The 14,981-nt window shown below is 45.4% G+C and overlaps 1 protein-coding gene and 1 long non-coding RNA gene across 3 annotated transcripts in view; both read right to left on the minus strand.

Annotated features, from left to right (window-relative positions):
• RAB11FIP3 (RAB11 family interacting protein 3) overlaps positions 1–14,686 on the minus strand; it is an 86,209-nt gene extending 71,523 nt beyond the window's left edge. For both annotated transcript variants that reach the window (XM_058710965.1, XM_058710964.1), the window contains exon 1: positions 13,870–14,686. In XM_058710965.1, the coding sequence (XP_058566948.1) occupies positions 13,870–14,571 (702 nt within the window). In that variant the 5' untranslated portion in view covers positions 14,572–14,686. The remainder of the gene's footprint in view (positions 1–13,869) is intronic.
• On the minus strand, positions 8,954–10,325 carry LOC131501198 (uncharacterized). The gene is made up of 2 exons (XR_009256686.1): positions 9,464–10,325; positions 8,954–9,207 (listed from the first exon to the last, which is right to left on the minus strand). It is a non-coding gene; the product is annotated as an uncharacterized LOC131501198 (long non-coding RNA).
• Positions 14,687–14,981: the final 295 nt, after the last annotated feature.

A 14,981-nucleotide genomic window follows, 5' to 3' on the forward strand; every position in this document is an offset into this window, starting at 1 on the left:
TTTACATTTATTTATTTTTGAGACAGAGAGAGAGCATGAACGGGGAAGGGTCAGAGAGAGAGGGAGACACAGAATCTGAAACAGGCTCCAGGCTCTGAGCTGTCAGCACAGAGCCCGATGCGGGGCTCGAACTCACGGACTGTGAGATCATGACCTGAGCCGAAGTCGGTCGCCCAACCGACTGAGCCACCCAGGCGCCCCCCAAATTTTTTTTTAATCAAAAAAAAAAAACAAAAAACATGTCATTGACGGGACACTTGGTGACTCAGTTGATTAAGCATCTGGCTTCAGTTCAGGTCATGATCTCATGGTTTGCAAGTTCCAGCCTGGCATCGGGCTCTGTGCTGACAGCTCGGAGCTTGGAGCCTGCTTCAGATTCTGTGTCTTCCTCTCTCTGCTCCTCTCCTGCTCACACTCTCTCTCTCAAAAATGAATAAATGTTTAAAAAAAAATTTTTTGGGGGCGCCTGGGTGGCGCAGTCGGTTAAGCGTCCGACTTCAGCCAGGTCACGATCTCGCGGTCCGTGAGTTCGAGCCCCGCGTCGGGCTCCGGGCTGATGGCTCGGAGCCTGGAGCCTGTTTCCGATTCTGTGTCTCCCTCTCTCTCTGCCCCTCCCCCGTTCATGCTCTGTCTCTCTCTGTCCCAAAAATAAAATAAAAAACATTGAAAAAAAAAATTTAAAAAAAAAAAAAAAAAATTTTTTTTAGGGGTGCCTAGGTGGCTCTGTCAGTTGAGCATCCAACTTCGGCTCAGGTCATGATCTCACGGTTCATGAGTTCGAGCCCCACGTCGGGCTCTCTGCTGACAGCTTGGAGCCTGGAGCCTGCTTCGGATTCTGTGTCCCCCCCACCCCTCTCTCTCCACCCCACCCCTGCTTGTGCTCTCTCTCTTTCAAAAATGAATAAACATTAAAAAAAATCTTTTTTAATAAAAATAATTTTTTAATTAAAAAAATGTCATTGATGTTGGGGTGCTTAGGTGGCTCACTTGGTTAAGTGTCTGAGTCTTAATTTCGGCTCAGGTCATGACCTCACAGTAGTGAGATCAAGCCCCATGTCAAGCTCTGCACTAAGCATGAAGCCTGCTTAAGATTTCCTCTCTCGGGGCACTTGGGTGTTTCAGTCGTTTGAGCATCTGACTTCAGCTCAGGTCATGATCTCACTGATGTTGAGTTCCAGCCCTGCGTTGGGCTGTGTTGACAGCTCAAAGCCTGCAGCCTGTTTCAGATTCTGTGCCTCCCTCTCTCTCTGCCCCTCCCTGACTCATGCTCTGTCTCTCTCTCTCTCTCTCTCTCTCTCTCTGTCAAAAATAAATAAACATTAAAACAAATTAAAAAAAAAAAATTTTCTCTCTCCCTCCTTCCCTCTGCCCCTCCCCTGTGTGCCCTCTCAAAAACAAATTGTCATTAATGTTAACATGTAATGGATTAATATTTAATTTTTTTTAATGTTTATTCATTTTGAGAGAGAGAGGGAGATCACAATGTGCAGTGTCTAAGACAAAGAGTTTACGAACCAGCAGTCCAGGGCTTTAACCAGCCCAGCAAGGACTGACCATCACTAAAAGGTCACAGTACATAGTTAACCATATGGTTAACATATTTGTGGCATAAGCACAACCCAAACCACAAATCCAGTTTTATTGTACTTTGTTCATACCTAAATCCACAACAAAATGACCTCAGGACTTCTACGTGCAACACCCCATCAGAGACACCTCATTCTCTACAACAGCATCTAACTGAACATTTTCACACCCAGACAAAATGCAAAGCAGAAAATACATAAAGTTACCCTGCAACAGGAAATTAATTTTTAGACACCCTAAGTATTTCAAAGCTCCTTTCACGTATTTATTCAAACATGGATTTATCCACTTGAATAATGGGAGGGAGGGAAAAAGAGAGCTCTTTATAAATTTCGTTCTGAGGGAATCTGTACACTGGACAAGATATTTACATCTCTTGGGGAAGCACCATCCTTTCATAAATAAGGTTTCAACGTACAGCTATTGTTAATTTCCCATTTCAACCCCTGTGTCAAAGGAAAGGGTCCTTTCATACCTTGTGTAACTGTCAATCAATAAATGCTACCTTGGCTGTGAAGTTAATAACAAGTAAAACCTGTGTGCGTGTGTAACATTCCTTTTATTTTTTTATTTTTATTTTTTTTTATTTTTTTTAACGTTTTATTTTTTTTTTTTTTAATTTTTTTTTTTTCAACATTTTTTTATTTATTTTTGGGACAGAGAGAGACAGAGCATGAACGGGGGAGGGGCAGAGAGAGAGGGAGACACAGAATCGGAAGCAGGCTCCAGGCTCTGAGCCGTCAGCCCAGAGCCTGATGCGGGGCTCGAACTCACGGACCGCGAGATCATGACCTGAGCCGAAGTCGGACGCTTAACCGACTGAGCCACCCAGGTGCCCCTAACATTCCTTTTAAAACATGTTTGAGAACAAAGGGTTTCAGGGTTATATCGGGTATTGGTAAAGGACACACAATCTAAAGTACAGTACAAGATGAAGTACAGGTTATCCTCAATGAACTTCCCATATGGTACTTTTCCTTTTTATTTTGAAGTGAACCCACTGTAAAGTTCAAAGAACACAAAGAACATCTGTATATCCCTCCTCTATATTCAATTATTAATGTCTTTCTACATTTGCTTTGTATCTCTTTCTACACACCTGCACTTTAATTGTGGAACTATTAAAAATAAGCCGCAGAGGGGCACCTGGCTGGCTCAGTCAGTAGAGCATGCAACTCTTGATCTCCGGGTCTTGAGTTCAAGCCCCACGTTGGGTATAGAGATTACTTAATAACAAAATCATTAAATCTTTAAAAAATTGTATTAAGGTACAGACATCACGATGCCTCCCTAAACCCTTTCAGCGTGTATTTCCTAAGAACAAGGACCGTCCTCCTACGTAATACCATTATGACCACTGATCCCAAGTTCATCTATATTCAAATTTTCCGAGTCGTCCCAATAATGGCCTTCACACTTGTTTTGTTTCCTTTTAAACCAGTTTCTAATCAAGAACCAGTCACGAGTTGTTACAATTCTCTCACCTCCTCAATCTAGATGGGCCCCCACCCTTCTTATGACACTGATATTTTCAAGTGTCCAGGCAACTGCAGAATGCCCTACATTCTAGGCTATCTGGTTACTCCTCATTACTTGACTCAGGGTAAGCATTTTTGGCAAGAATGTTGACACACACATCCCCGCCCCCACCACTGTATCCCCTCAAGGGGCAATGTAATCTCCATTACTGGGAAGTCAGAGTTTGATCACCTGGTCAAGGTAGAGTCTGACATATTTCTCCAAATGTAAGGACTTTTCTCTTTACCTTTGGAATCAATCATCTGTGGAATGACACTTCAGACTGTTTTTGGCAACCACTGATGATCCTCACTTGAATCAATAATTACCTTGGTCATCACAAAACACTGATTCCCCCCACAAAAAAGCAAACAACAACAACAACAACAACAACAACAACAAAACACTGATTCTCTAAATCTGTCACTTTCTCCTTCAAAGGCCATTTGTAAGGAACTACGCCCCTCCTTTGGAGTGTGACTAGGACTGGTTGTTACTCACTGTATGCCACAGACTTTTTAAATTCGATGTATCTGTTGTCATCATTACTCTTTGCTGACAATCCCAATGTCCCAGATTTGCCCACTGGGAACCCATTCAAGCTGCTCCATTTTTGACACGTCCCTATCAATTTTTGAACACTTCCTTGCTTTCTGGTACAAGATAATCCAGGCTCGCATTGAATTTTGCCTGCCCCAAACCTGAAGTAAGTCACTTCTCCGAGGGCCCCTGAGTGCTTTAGTAGGAAATGGTGTTTGTAACTGGTATCTGGGGGGCTAAGTGTCCTCACTGCTACTGGAGTGTCACTGCTCCTAAACTCTTTCAGAAGACAGAGCTAGGAATTGTTTTTTAAATCACATATTCATACCGATACCCTCAATTTAAATCTCAAGACAACAGGCTCTCCCTCACCTTTCCTATAACATATTTTTTTTTTTTTATTTTATTTTAGAGAGAGGGAGAGAGAGAACATGAGTGGGGGGACAGGGCAGAGGGAGAGAGAATCAAGAGTCAGAGGCTCAACCGACTGAGCCACAGGTGCCCCTCCATAAAATGTTTTTACCTCCTTCCTCCCAGAGAACCCTGGTTCCCAGAAGCAGTACACTTGTTTGCTCTGACATACACCCAAAGAGATTTCAGAACTTCTATGCTGATCTATCAACAAACCTACTTTGTATTAAGTTTCTTTGTAGTTCTTTTTTTTCTTTTATTTTTTTTTTTTAAATTTTTTTTTTCAACGTTTTTTATTTATTTTTGGGACAGAGAGAGACAGAGCATGAACGGGGAGGGGGCAGAGAGAGGGAGACACACAGAATTGGAAACAGGCTCCAGGCTCCGAGCCATCAGCCCAGAGCCTGACGCGGGGCTCGAACTCACAGACCGCGAGATCGTGACCTGGCTGAAGTCGGACGCTTAACCGACTGCGCCACCCAGGCGCCCCTCTTTTTTTTCTTTTAAATACAACCCACTAAAGGAATACAGAGTACTGTGTTCATGACCTGTGAATTAATCTTTCTTAGGTGGTTATATTAGTAATTCGACTCACTTTCGGTTTCCTTTGCTCCTATGTGTATTCAGTTTGGTTTATATCATGGTCTTAATTTGTTTTCTTAATATGTAGAATATATGGATGGCTCAAAACTCAAAAATATATAAAAAGGCAGACTCAAACAAGTTTCACTCCCACCCATATATACCTTACAACCTGTCCCCACCCACTTAAGTTTTTTAAATTGCTTTCTCATCTATCCTTCCTAGATTTCTTTTTGCAAAAAGAAACAAATATATACATTTTATTTCCTCTTCTAATTTTGCATTCTTTCTTTCCAACCTCCCCCCCCCCCTACACACCACCACCACCCTGACCTCCTTATAGTCAGATCTTGCTGGCCTAGGCCTGTCCTGGGGCCTGTGAATACAAAAACCTACTTTACCAACTGAGCCACCCAGGCGCCCGCCCCTCTTGCTTGCTTTCTTAAAGTTTATTTTTTGTAATCTCTACACCCAACGTGGGCTCAAACTCATGATCCCGAGATCAAGAGTCACACGCTCTTCCGACTGGGCCAGCCAGACACCCTGAGGTTTGGTTTCTTTCTTTTTTTTTTTTTTTTTTTTTTAAATTTTTTTTTTAATTTTTTTTTTATTTATTTTTGGGACAGAGAGAGACAGAGCATGAACGGGGGAGGGGCAGAGAGAGAGGGAGACACAGAATCGGAAACAGGCTCCAGGCTCCGAGCCATCAGCCCAGAGCCTGACGCGGGGCTCGAACTCACGGACCGCGAGATCGTGACCTGGCTGAAGTCGGACGCTTAACCGACTGCGCCACCCAGGCGCCCCATTGGTTTCTTATTCTGTTTGTCGATTCCCCTTCCTCTGAGCTAAAGTCATTCACTTAGGGTTTTGCATCTCAGATCCCGCATCTTATTTTTCCTTTTTTTTTTTTAATTGTGGTAAATTAACCTTTTTTTTTTTAAAGTTTATTTTTATTTATTTTGAGAAAGATACAGAGAGCAAGTAGAGGAAGGGCAGAGAGAGAAGGAGACAGAATCCCACGCAGGCTCTGCGTTGCCAGCGTAGAGCACGGTGTGGGGCGTGACCCCATGAGCTGGGAGTTCATGAGCTGAGCTGAAATCAAGAGTTGGATGCCTAATGGAGGCATCCTTGTTGTGGTAAATTAACTATTTTTAAGTATACAGTTCTATGCCATTAAGTACATTTACGTTGTTATACAACCATCACCGTTATCCATCTCTGGGACTTTTCCAACTTCCCCAACTCAAACTCTCCCCATTAAACACTAACTCCCCTCCAGCCCCATTCTCCTTTCCAGCTATGTGGTCTGACTCCTCTAGGAGCCACCTAGCAGGGGAATCACATAATAACCACTCTTTCTCACCACAAATTATGCATTCTACCTTGTACTTTCTTTCCACTTACTGCATGTTGGACATCACTCCCTACCAGTTTGTAGTAATGTCCCCCCCTCATCTCTGCAGCTGCACAGCTCTGTTTCCTGAACAAACCTCAGTTCACTCTTCCTGGATGGACATTTCAGTTGTTTCCATACTTTACTCACAGGTAATGCTGCGATGAATACTGTGTGCACCTGATATTTTTATCTGTGGAGGTACATCCTCGGGGTAAATTACTAGAAGTGGGACTGTTAAGGCAAAAGGGTCAGTACGTCTGCAGATCCTGCAAATTCCCCTTGATAAGGGCCGTGCCACTTTGCACCCTCCCAGCAATATGAGAGCATGCCTATTTCCCAAAAGCCTCACCAACAGAATGTGTTCAAGTTTTGACATTTTTGCCAACAGGATGAGTGAGAAATGCTATCTAAGTGATTTTAATTTGCATTTATCTGTTTCATCATGAGTGAAGCTGAGTATGTTTTCATATGTTTCAAGACCATTTGTGTATCTTTTTCTGTGGGATGTCTTCACATCTCTTCTCCATTTTTCTACCAGGTTGTCTTTTTTTTCCCCCTTTGGCTTTCAAGAGTTTTTACATCAGTCTTTTATCTTGTTTTTAAAAAAACTTACTGAGACCCCTACTGGAGAACACAGTGGGGCCAAAGAGGTGTGTTAGGCTGGCTATGCTCTCTCATCTTCTAGATGAAAACCTGAGGTTCCTCTACAGATATGATCAGGGAGACCAGGGACTGGACCCTACACTTAGCCCATAAACATGATCAGTGCTCTGAGGAGAACCAGAAACTAGCTACGCTCTGCTCAGACCTCACTCGAAACTCACAGCCTTCTACCATCCCTCGTCTGTATTTCAAGTTAAAAAACATTCTCTCAGGTCATGATCTCACGGTTCGTTGAGTTCAAGCCCTGCATCGGGCTCTCTGCTGTCAGTGCAGAACCCACTTTGGATCCTCTGTCCCTCTCTCTCTCTCTGCCCCTCCCCAGTACACAGTCTCCCTCTCTCTCAAAAATCAATAAACGTTTTAAAAAATTTCTTTCACTGGCTGAACTTTTTAAAATGTACTTTAGCAGGCTTTCAAAGGAAACACTAATGTCTCTAGTCCATGTGGACTTTTAATTCCTTTCATTATGGATAATCTATTAGTAAAATTTAAATTACATTTAACTTTTAAAAATATGACTACTCAAGAGTGCCAGACTGGATCAGTCAGTAGAGCATGCAACTTTTGATCTCAGGGTTGTTAAGTTTGTGTCCCACGTTAGGTGGGTATTTTTACTTAAAAATAAAATCTATTGAAGAATATATATGTGTGTGTGTATATATATATACACACACACATATATATTCAGTTAATGAGTCACTGGCAGGCAGCTTAATCAAACTGTTTACAAAACACCCCTAGGTTGCTCAAGACGGTAAAATGCTAAGCACATTGTTTTGTTACTGACCCAATGATTTAGGGCAATAATGGTCCTTAAAGTGCTGAACAATTCCTCCTGTCTGAACATATAAACCACCTACCTATAAACAAACTTAGGCAGCCGGTACCACACATCAATCATAATCTGAGCTGGTTAAAGAGAAGTGAGAACAGATTATGTGAAATGAAAAAGAACAATGAATCATTAAAGCCTCTGACACAACAGCATAAATTTCCAATCCCATGGAACTCTAGCTCAAAACAGGGATCTTAACAGACAAGCTCACTTTTGACTACAGCAGGATGATTTAGCTTTCAGCACAAAAGGCTGTAAAACTTCTGTAAACTTTTTTTTTAATTATCCAACAGAAGAAAAAGTAAAATAGATCATTTAACAAACTAGAATTCCAGGAGCTGTATATTCTTAAATCCTTCTGAAGGCATGGGTCTTTAAAAAATTAGCTAGATCATAACCAGAGTAATACCAACTTACCTAAAACAAGCATTAAATATTTGGACAGAAAAATAAAACTGTACCCACAGAAAAAATTTCTTTTCCTCCCTAACCATGATACTGAATCATTTCTACCACTCTCAAGAACTTTCAAAAATTACAGTGCATTTCTTTTCACCAGGAAGCTCTCAGAATTACTTATGTTATTAGACATTGATGAAAGCACCATCCCACCTAGTAGCCAACCTTTAAGAATTACAGGCATTTTTAATATGCATTTTTCCAAATATCAACACAAATTAAGTCTATCTTCGATAAGCGTCTGAACATGCTAATTCAATATTCTATAAAAAGTTCCTCAGAAAAATCTGAGTTTCTTTAGGTGTGTTTTGTATTTTGATCTAAAGCCTTAACTGAGTCAAAATAAGACATGTAAGTATTTTATCTTTAGGGTGTAATTTTCTATTTCTAAAGATTGTAATAAAATTTTTACTAGACTCTTTTTTATATGGCTTGAAATTTGTGATACATATACAGACACTACTTTCCAAAGTAAAATCAGTAAACGTAACAGAAAATGTGGCCCGTACCTCAAATGAAACCAAGCCCATCCCTACCACTCACCCCCTTCTACAAATATACCTCCCCAATACACACACATACACACTACAACTAATTTTTAGTATTTCCTTCAAAACTTTTCCACATGGACAATTTTCACAGTTATAATAATGGTATACAATTCATTCCATCAGAAGCACTAATCTAAATTACTTTGGTAACTTTGTAATAACCACTGCTAAGGACCACATAATAGTCTTCAGTGGATGCCTAACTCTTGTGTCTGATATTTCAATTTTAACTAATGTTTGGACCCTGTTTCTGGAATTGAAACAAATAAGTATTTGGAAGGGAAGCAATTCATGAGCCTGGTGTGCTTTACAACATTGTGCGGTCTACATGGAATTAAATTCTTCCTGTATGTCAGTTTCTGTGTGGGAATAACGCCTAACAATTCTGAATCTTCCTGGAAACAAGTAAACTGGTATCAGAGATCTTTAATTTCAAAAACAGGTCAAAAAGTGGGTTCAGAACAACAGACATGGGAATTACACCGTTTTTGTACAATGAAGCATTCATTACATATATTTTAATTTACATTTAAAAATTTTAAGTAGTTACTCTGGGTGGTGAAATTATAGGTGGTTTTTATTTTTCTTATTTTGCTTACTGATATGACTTAGTCTCATGTTTTTAAACAATGAACATCTATAAAAATAATTTAGCTTTGGGGCGCCTGGGTGGCGCAGTCGGTTAAGCGTCCGACTTCAGCCAGGTCACGATCTCGCGGTCCGTGAGTTCGAGCCCCGCGTCAGGCTCTGGGCTGATGGCTCGGAGCCTGGAGCCTGTTTCCAATTCTGTGTCTCCCTCTCTCTCTGCCCCTCCCCCGTTCATGCTCTGTCTCTGTCTGTCCCAAAAATAAATAAAAAAACATTAAAAAAAATAAATAAAATAAAAAAAAAATAAAATAAAATAATTTAGCTTTTACCCACTGTGATCTCAATTGTGTACAAAGCTCTGTGTATGTGTGTGCTTGTGTGTACAAAAAAGTCTGTAGGGAGATACACTAAAATGTTAGTGATATTTTTTCTCAGGAAAATAGGATTATTGGTCACTTTTTTTTTTGTTTTATATTTTACATTACTCTTTGTTTTCACAATTTTTAATAAGCATGTGTTACTTTTATAATATGAAAAAGATGCTTTTAAAACACTAGCAAAATTGCCTGTGATCCAAGCACAGAAAGGGACCTCATCTGCCTTTTAGTAATTCATCCAACACACAGACCCAGAAGTATGCACGCACACCCCACACCAGCTCCCACATGCACCTGCTCACACACCGGCATTCATTCTCTCTCATGTACACAGATACACCCACACTCAAATTCAAGGCTAGGAAAGAAACCAGGAAGGACACTGAGGCAACTGAAAGGTGCAGCCGTGTCTCTAGGGACTTCCAACTGCCCTCCAGCAGCATGGCAGGAACAAGAAGCAGGGAGACCTGAGCATCAACGCTTCCTTCAGCAGCCTACTCATGCAAGCACTGAAGAGGACAGTGCCTACAAGGTCAGTGAAGGGCATTCAGTGTTTCAATGTGTAGGTACTCTGGAAAGGATCAGTAACTATTAAATGTAAATGCTGAAGTGAGTGTAGTAATAAACATGAAGATAATCTTTACAGTGGTAATTAATTCCTTTCAAAAGTAAAGCCAAAAGAAACCAATCCTTTCTTACAATACTCTTGGAATTTATTTTGCCAATTCTGTTTTAGGATGAGTTGCTAGTGGCTACAAAAGCATCAGCCCTCTTAGTATGAAGGGGTCATGTCAATGAAGAATCTTCAGAAATGGTTGAGGCCTGGGGCGCCTGGGTGGCTCAGTCGGTTAAGCGTCCGACTTCAGCCAGGTCACGATCTCGCGGTCCGTGAGTTCGAGCCCCGCGTCGGGCTCTGGGCTGATGGCTCGGAGCCTGGAGCCTGTTTCCGATTCTGTGTCTCCCTCTCTCTCTGCCCCTCCCCCGTTCATGCTCTGTCTCTCTCTGTCTCAAAAATAAATAAACGTTAAAAAAAAAATTTAAAAAAAAAAAAAAGAAATGGTTGAGGCCTTAAAAATAACCTATTCCACGGATGCCTGGGTGGCTCAGTCAGTTGAGCGTCCTACTTCGGCTCAGGTCATGATCTCACGGTTCCTGAGTTCGAGCACGTGTCAGCTCTGTGCGGACGGCTCAGAGTCTGGAGCCTGTGTCAGATTCTGTTTCCCTCTCTCTCTGCCCCTCCCCCGCTCATGTTCTGTCTCTCTGTCTCTCAAAAATAAATGTTAAAAAAAAACTGTTTTTTAAATAACCTATTCCAACTTCACGACTAGTGCCTATGAATTCCTGCTTCAGTAAGATACAACCAGAAAGCTCCACTATAGTCCTTTTCCTCCTTCCCTCTGCTGATAACTAACACTGTGTTATGTTACACCACACCTGATCTACCACCCAGATGATGTAAGGGGAGCCAAACACACCATAACATTACTAAAGAAAGAGGGACACAAAAGCCTTCTGTATTATAAATAGGAGCTGCTTCCATTAAAAATTCAGATAATCAGCTTAAATAATTTAAAATGCTTCCTTCATAAACAGATTATTCAACGTGCTACCTTTGAAAATTTGACAATAATCAAGATAATGAGCTGCTATCATCAAAGACAGTAATGTGACCAGGGTAAGAGTCTCATGCACTCAATATTTTGAAATCTCAAGGTGGAAAGTACAAAAACTTATCGTTATTGCTCTTATCCACCTTATCTGTTCCTAGGTGTTTTTTTTTTTTTAAATCACAAATGTTTAAAAAAAGAATCCTTATCTTTTAGAGACACGCTGAAATACATACAGATGGAATCTAATGTCAGGTGTGCACTTCCCACACAGTGTGAAAGAGGGAGCTGACAGATTAGCCAAGACTAGAGCAACTGGGGCGGGGGGTTTCACTAAACCATTCCCTCTATCTTTGAACATGTTTAAGACTTTTCATTTAAAAGTTTAAAAATACTCATCATGAGGCAGAAATCTTCACTTTTCCTTAAACGACTTCACTATCAGAAAATATTTCTTTTCTTTGCTCTTCTATAATGCATTCTGACATCAGACTTGGCAAAAGCAATCCTGAGTCATAAGAAAGGCTAGCAAAGCTTAAAGCTTACACAGACACAAAAATCAACCTTTCATTACTCCGTAAATTATCTGCTCCGAAACAAGAGCTCTCCTCCACCATCCCAGGAAGTCTGTCCAAGTCAAGCTGAGATCACACCCAGCACTGCTTCTTCCTGCACAGTCTGGGCCAGCAGACGAAAGGGGCAATGCCACGAGCGATCTCCGGATACTCGCCCATTCCACCAAACCCCAAGTCATCTGGCTTTGACACCAAATTTAAAATTCCACCAGGAGCTATAAGAGCAAAGAATTTTGACTCATTTCTACTCTGTGATCACAAGAAAGCTCAACCCCAAATAGCACCCAAGTTTTTCCCACTGTGATAGACAAGGACAATTACAAAAGGCGTTTCTCAAATGAAACGGATTTTATGGCAGTTAGTAACACGAAACTTTGTGGAAACACTTTGAGCCACCAAATGTAGTAAGGTGAGAGCCACCTAAAGATTACGACTCAAAAGACCTAGTGAGAGTCCCTGCTGGAGCACTGACAATCTGTCAGGTCTTGGGAAAGTGATTCATCCTTCCTGGGTTTCCAGTTCCTTACCTGTGAAGTGACATGAAAACCACCTGCTTACCACCACTTCAGAAAAAGGCGGTATTCCAGTGAAAACATACACGAGCTTCACACGAGCCACAGAGTCAGGTTATGATAACAAGATCAAATGTTGTATTTCTCTAAAATCGCTGCTTGGTGTAAAGAGGAAGGGTATGTTTGGGGAGGAGACACATGGCACTAGTCACACACACACACACACACACACACACACACACACACGACAACCAAGGATGCCGTGGTGTCCTCCAGCCCAGTGGCATGAAGGAAAAGCATCAAAAGAAACTGAACAAGGGGCCCCTGGGTGGCTCAGTCGGTTAAGCATCAGACTCTTGATTTCGGTTCAGGTCACAATCTCATGGTTCGTGGGATCAAGCCCCACATCAGGCTCTTCACACCGTGCGGAGCCTGCTTGGGATTCTCTGCCTCCCTGCTCTCAAAATAAATACACATGAAAGAAAGAAAAGAAAGAAAAAAAAAGAAAAGAAAAGAAACGAAACTGAACCAGCAATCACAATCACAATCCATGCTGCCAATATAGGAAACTGCCAGTCCTATGATGTCTCTGTGCCAGTGACACAGAGACACTAAGAGATGGGAGGCCCATCCTCAGCAATGTCTTCCAACACAGAGCTAAATGCAGGCAGGACACTGACGCCAACGCTCAGGATGCCCACAGGGACGCGCACCTCTTCCCGGGCTGATTCAGGACCCAGGTCTTTACAGCTCAAGGCACGCTGTGGATACTCAGGGGGACACATGGGTCCCCCATAAAGGTTCGTAAATGTTATAACTGACACCCTAAACAGCACGGTGTCAACTTTACCTCTTTTCTTAGAAACCTCTAGTCCTAACCCTAACACCCACTTACCAAACGCGTGCACGTGAGAAGTCAATAAAATGTAAAAACTAGCAAATCAACCTTGTAGGGACTTCCTACGACTAAGTAAAGTATTTAAAAGCGGACGCCAGTAACCTATGGGATGTCAGAACACACAACCCTGACCTAAACGTCCCTAAGTGCGAGACACAGGGGGAGGACAAACCTTGAGGCCCACCTTCCTCCGGAGCAGCCGCAGCCCTGGAGGCCGGGTGGGCCCACTGACACACGGCCCTGTGCATCCTGGTCACCTGTCTACACCGCTCACCTCCTAGAGGGGCGGAGTTCTCCAGTCTGCACGCACCACCCGGCTCTAGGGCCCATTCCCTTCCCCTGGGGTGTATTTCCTTCCTTCGGACACAGAGGGTTAGACACGAAAACTGAGCGACCACGGTGTCCCGAACAGTAAACCACGGCCCAGGAAGAACACTGCCAACCACGCACAGTGAAGTAACTGTGCTCAAAACAGGTGTCCATCAGCGTGGCCCTCGGCGGCGGGAAGGGCCGGGGGCATGTCCCCACGCCAGAAGCGCCTCTCCGTCTGGGAAAAACCAGCTGGTGTGGTGCGGGGCCGGGGGTGGGGGGGTGGGCACAGGGAGAGAAGGTGACTCCCTCGAACAGAAGCTCCTGGAAGGCAGGAAAGGAAGTCCAGGGAAATTCAGGCAGAGCCGAGCAAAGAAGTCCCGAAAGGAGAGCGCGGGACGGCCGGTATGAGCCGCTCACTCCCCGACCACGGCTGGGCCCGGGCGCGCTCGCCTAGTTACCTGCTCTGCCCCGTAGACCGTGGCGAACTGCACGAAGTCCTCGATGCGGACGAAGCCGTCTCCATCGCCGTCCAGGGCATCGAACACGGCTCGCAGGCGGGGGCCGTCCTCCGGACACGCCGCGGGCTCGCTCGTTAGGGGGCACGTCTGGCTGAAGTCCGAGGGCCGGTCCGCGTCCTCGGGACCCACCTCCAGCGTCAGCTCGCCCACCGAGGCCGAGGGGAAGCAAGGGAAGAAGTCGACCTCGGGCCTCCTGTGCTGGCTGTGGCTGAAGCCGGGCACACGGAGGCAGGCGCTGTCCGGGAAAACCGGGGTGCCATAATCCTCGGGCTCTGCAGTCCAGGACAGAAGCGGGCCGAGCTCTGGCAGCTGCCGGTCGGGTTCGGGCTCGGGGTCCGGGCGGGCGGCCGGGCCCGGCAGGAGGTAAGAGGCTCCTGGGCCCGTGGCCAGCGCCCGGCCGCTCTCGGGGCGCGCCTCCGGGCCGGCGGGCTGCTGCCGCCGCTCCAGCCCCGGGGCCCGCCCGGCGCTCAGGCCCGCCCCGGCATCCGCGCAGGCCGCGGGCTCCGGGGAGCCGACGGCCCGGCGCGGGGCGGGGGCGGCGGGCGCGCGCCGGGAGGCCCCCGGCCCGTCGGGCCCGCCGGGCTCCGGGTCGGGGCACGCGCCGCCCGCGGGGGAGGCCGGCCGGCCCGGCTCCATCTTCATGGGCGCGACCCCGGCCGCGGCGCAGGCCCGCGAGGCCAGTGGTGCGGCGGGCGGCGCGGGCGGCAGACAAAGGCGCTCAGGGCGCGGCGGCGGGCGCGGGCATCCCCGCGGCGGCGCGGGCGGGCGCGCGCGGGGCACCCGGGCTGCTCGGGCTGGCGCTCGGGCCCTGCTCCGCCCTCGCCCATCTTCGCGCGGCGCCTCAGCTGCCCTCGGCCCGGCAGCGCGGCGGGCGCGGGCCCATGTCGGCGGCGCGGCGGGCGCTGGAGGGCGCCGAGAAGGCGGCGGCGGCGGCGGCGACGGCGGGAGGCCGAAGGGGCAGGCGCCGCTGAGGCCTCTGAGGAGGACGCGGAGGAGGCTGCCGAAGAGGCTGAGGTACCCACGGTACCAGAACAGACGCCGCCGCCGCCGCC

The sequence above is a fragment of the Neofelis nebulosa genome, chromosome 18 (assembly GCF_028018385.1).
Source record: "Neofelis nebulosa isolate mNeoNeb1 chromosome 18, mNeoNeb1.pri, whole genome shotgun sequence".
NCBI classification, from domain to species: Eukaryota; Metazoa; Chordata; class Mammalia; order Carnivora; family Felidae; genus Neofelis; species Neofelis nebulosa.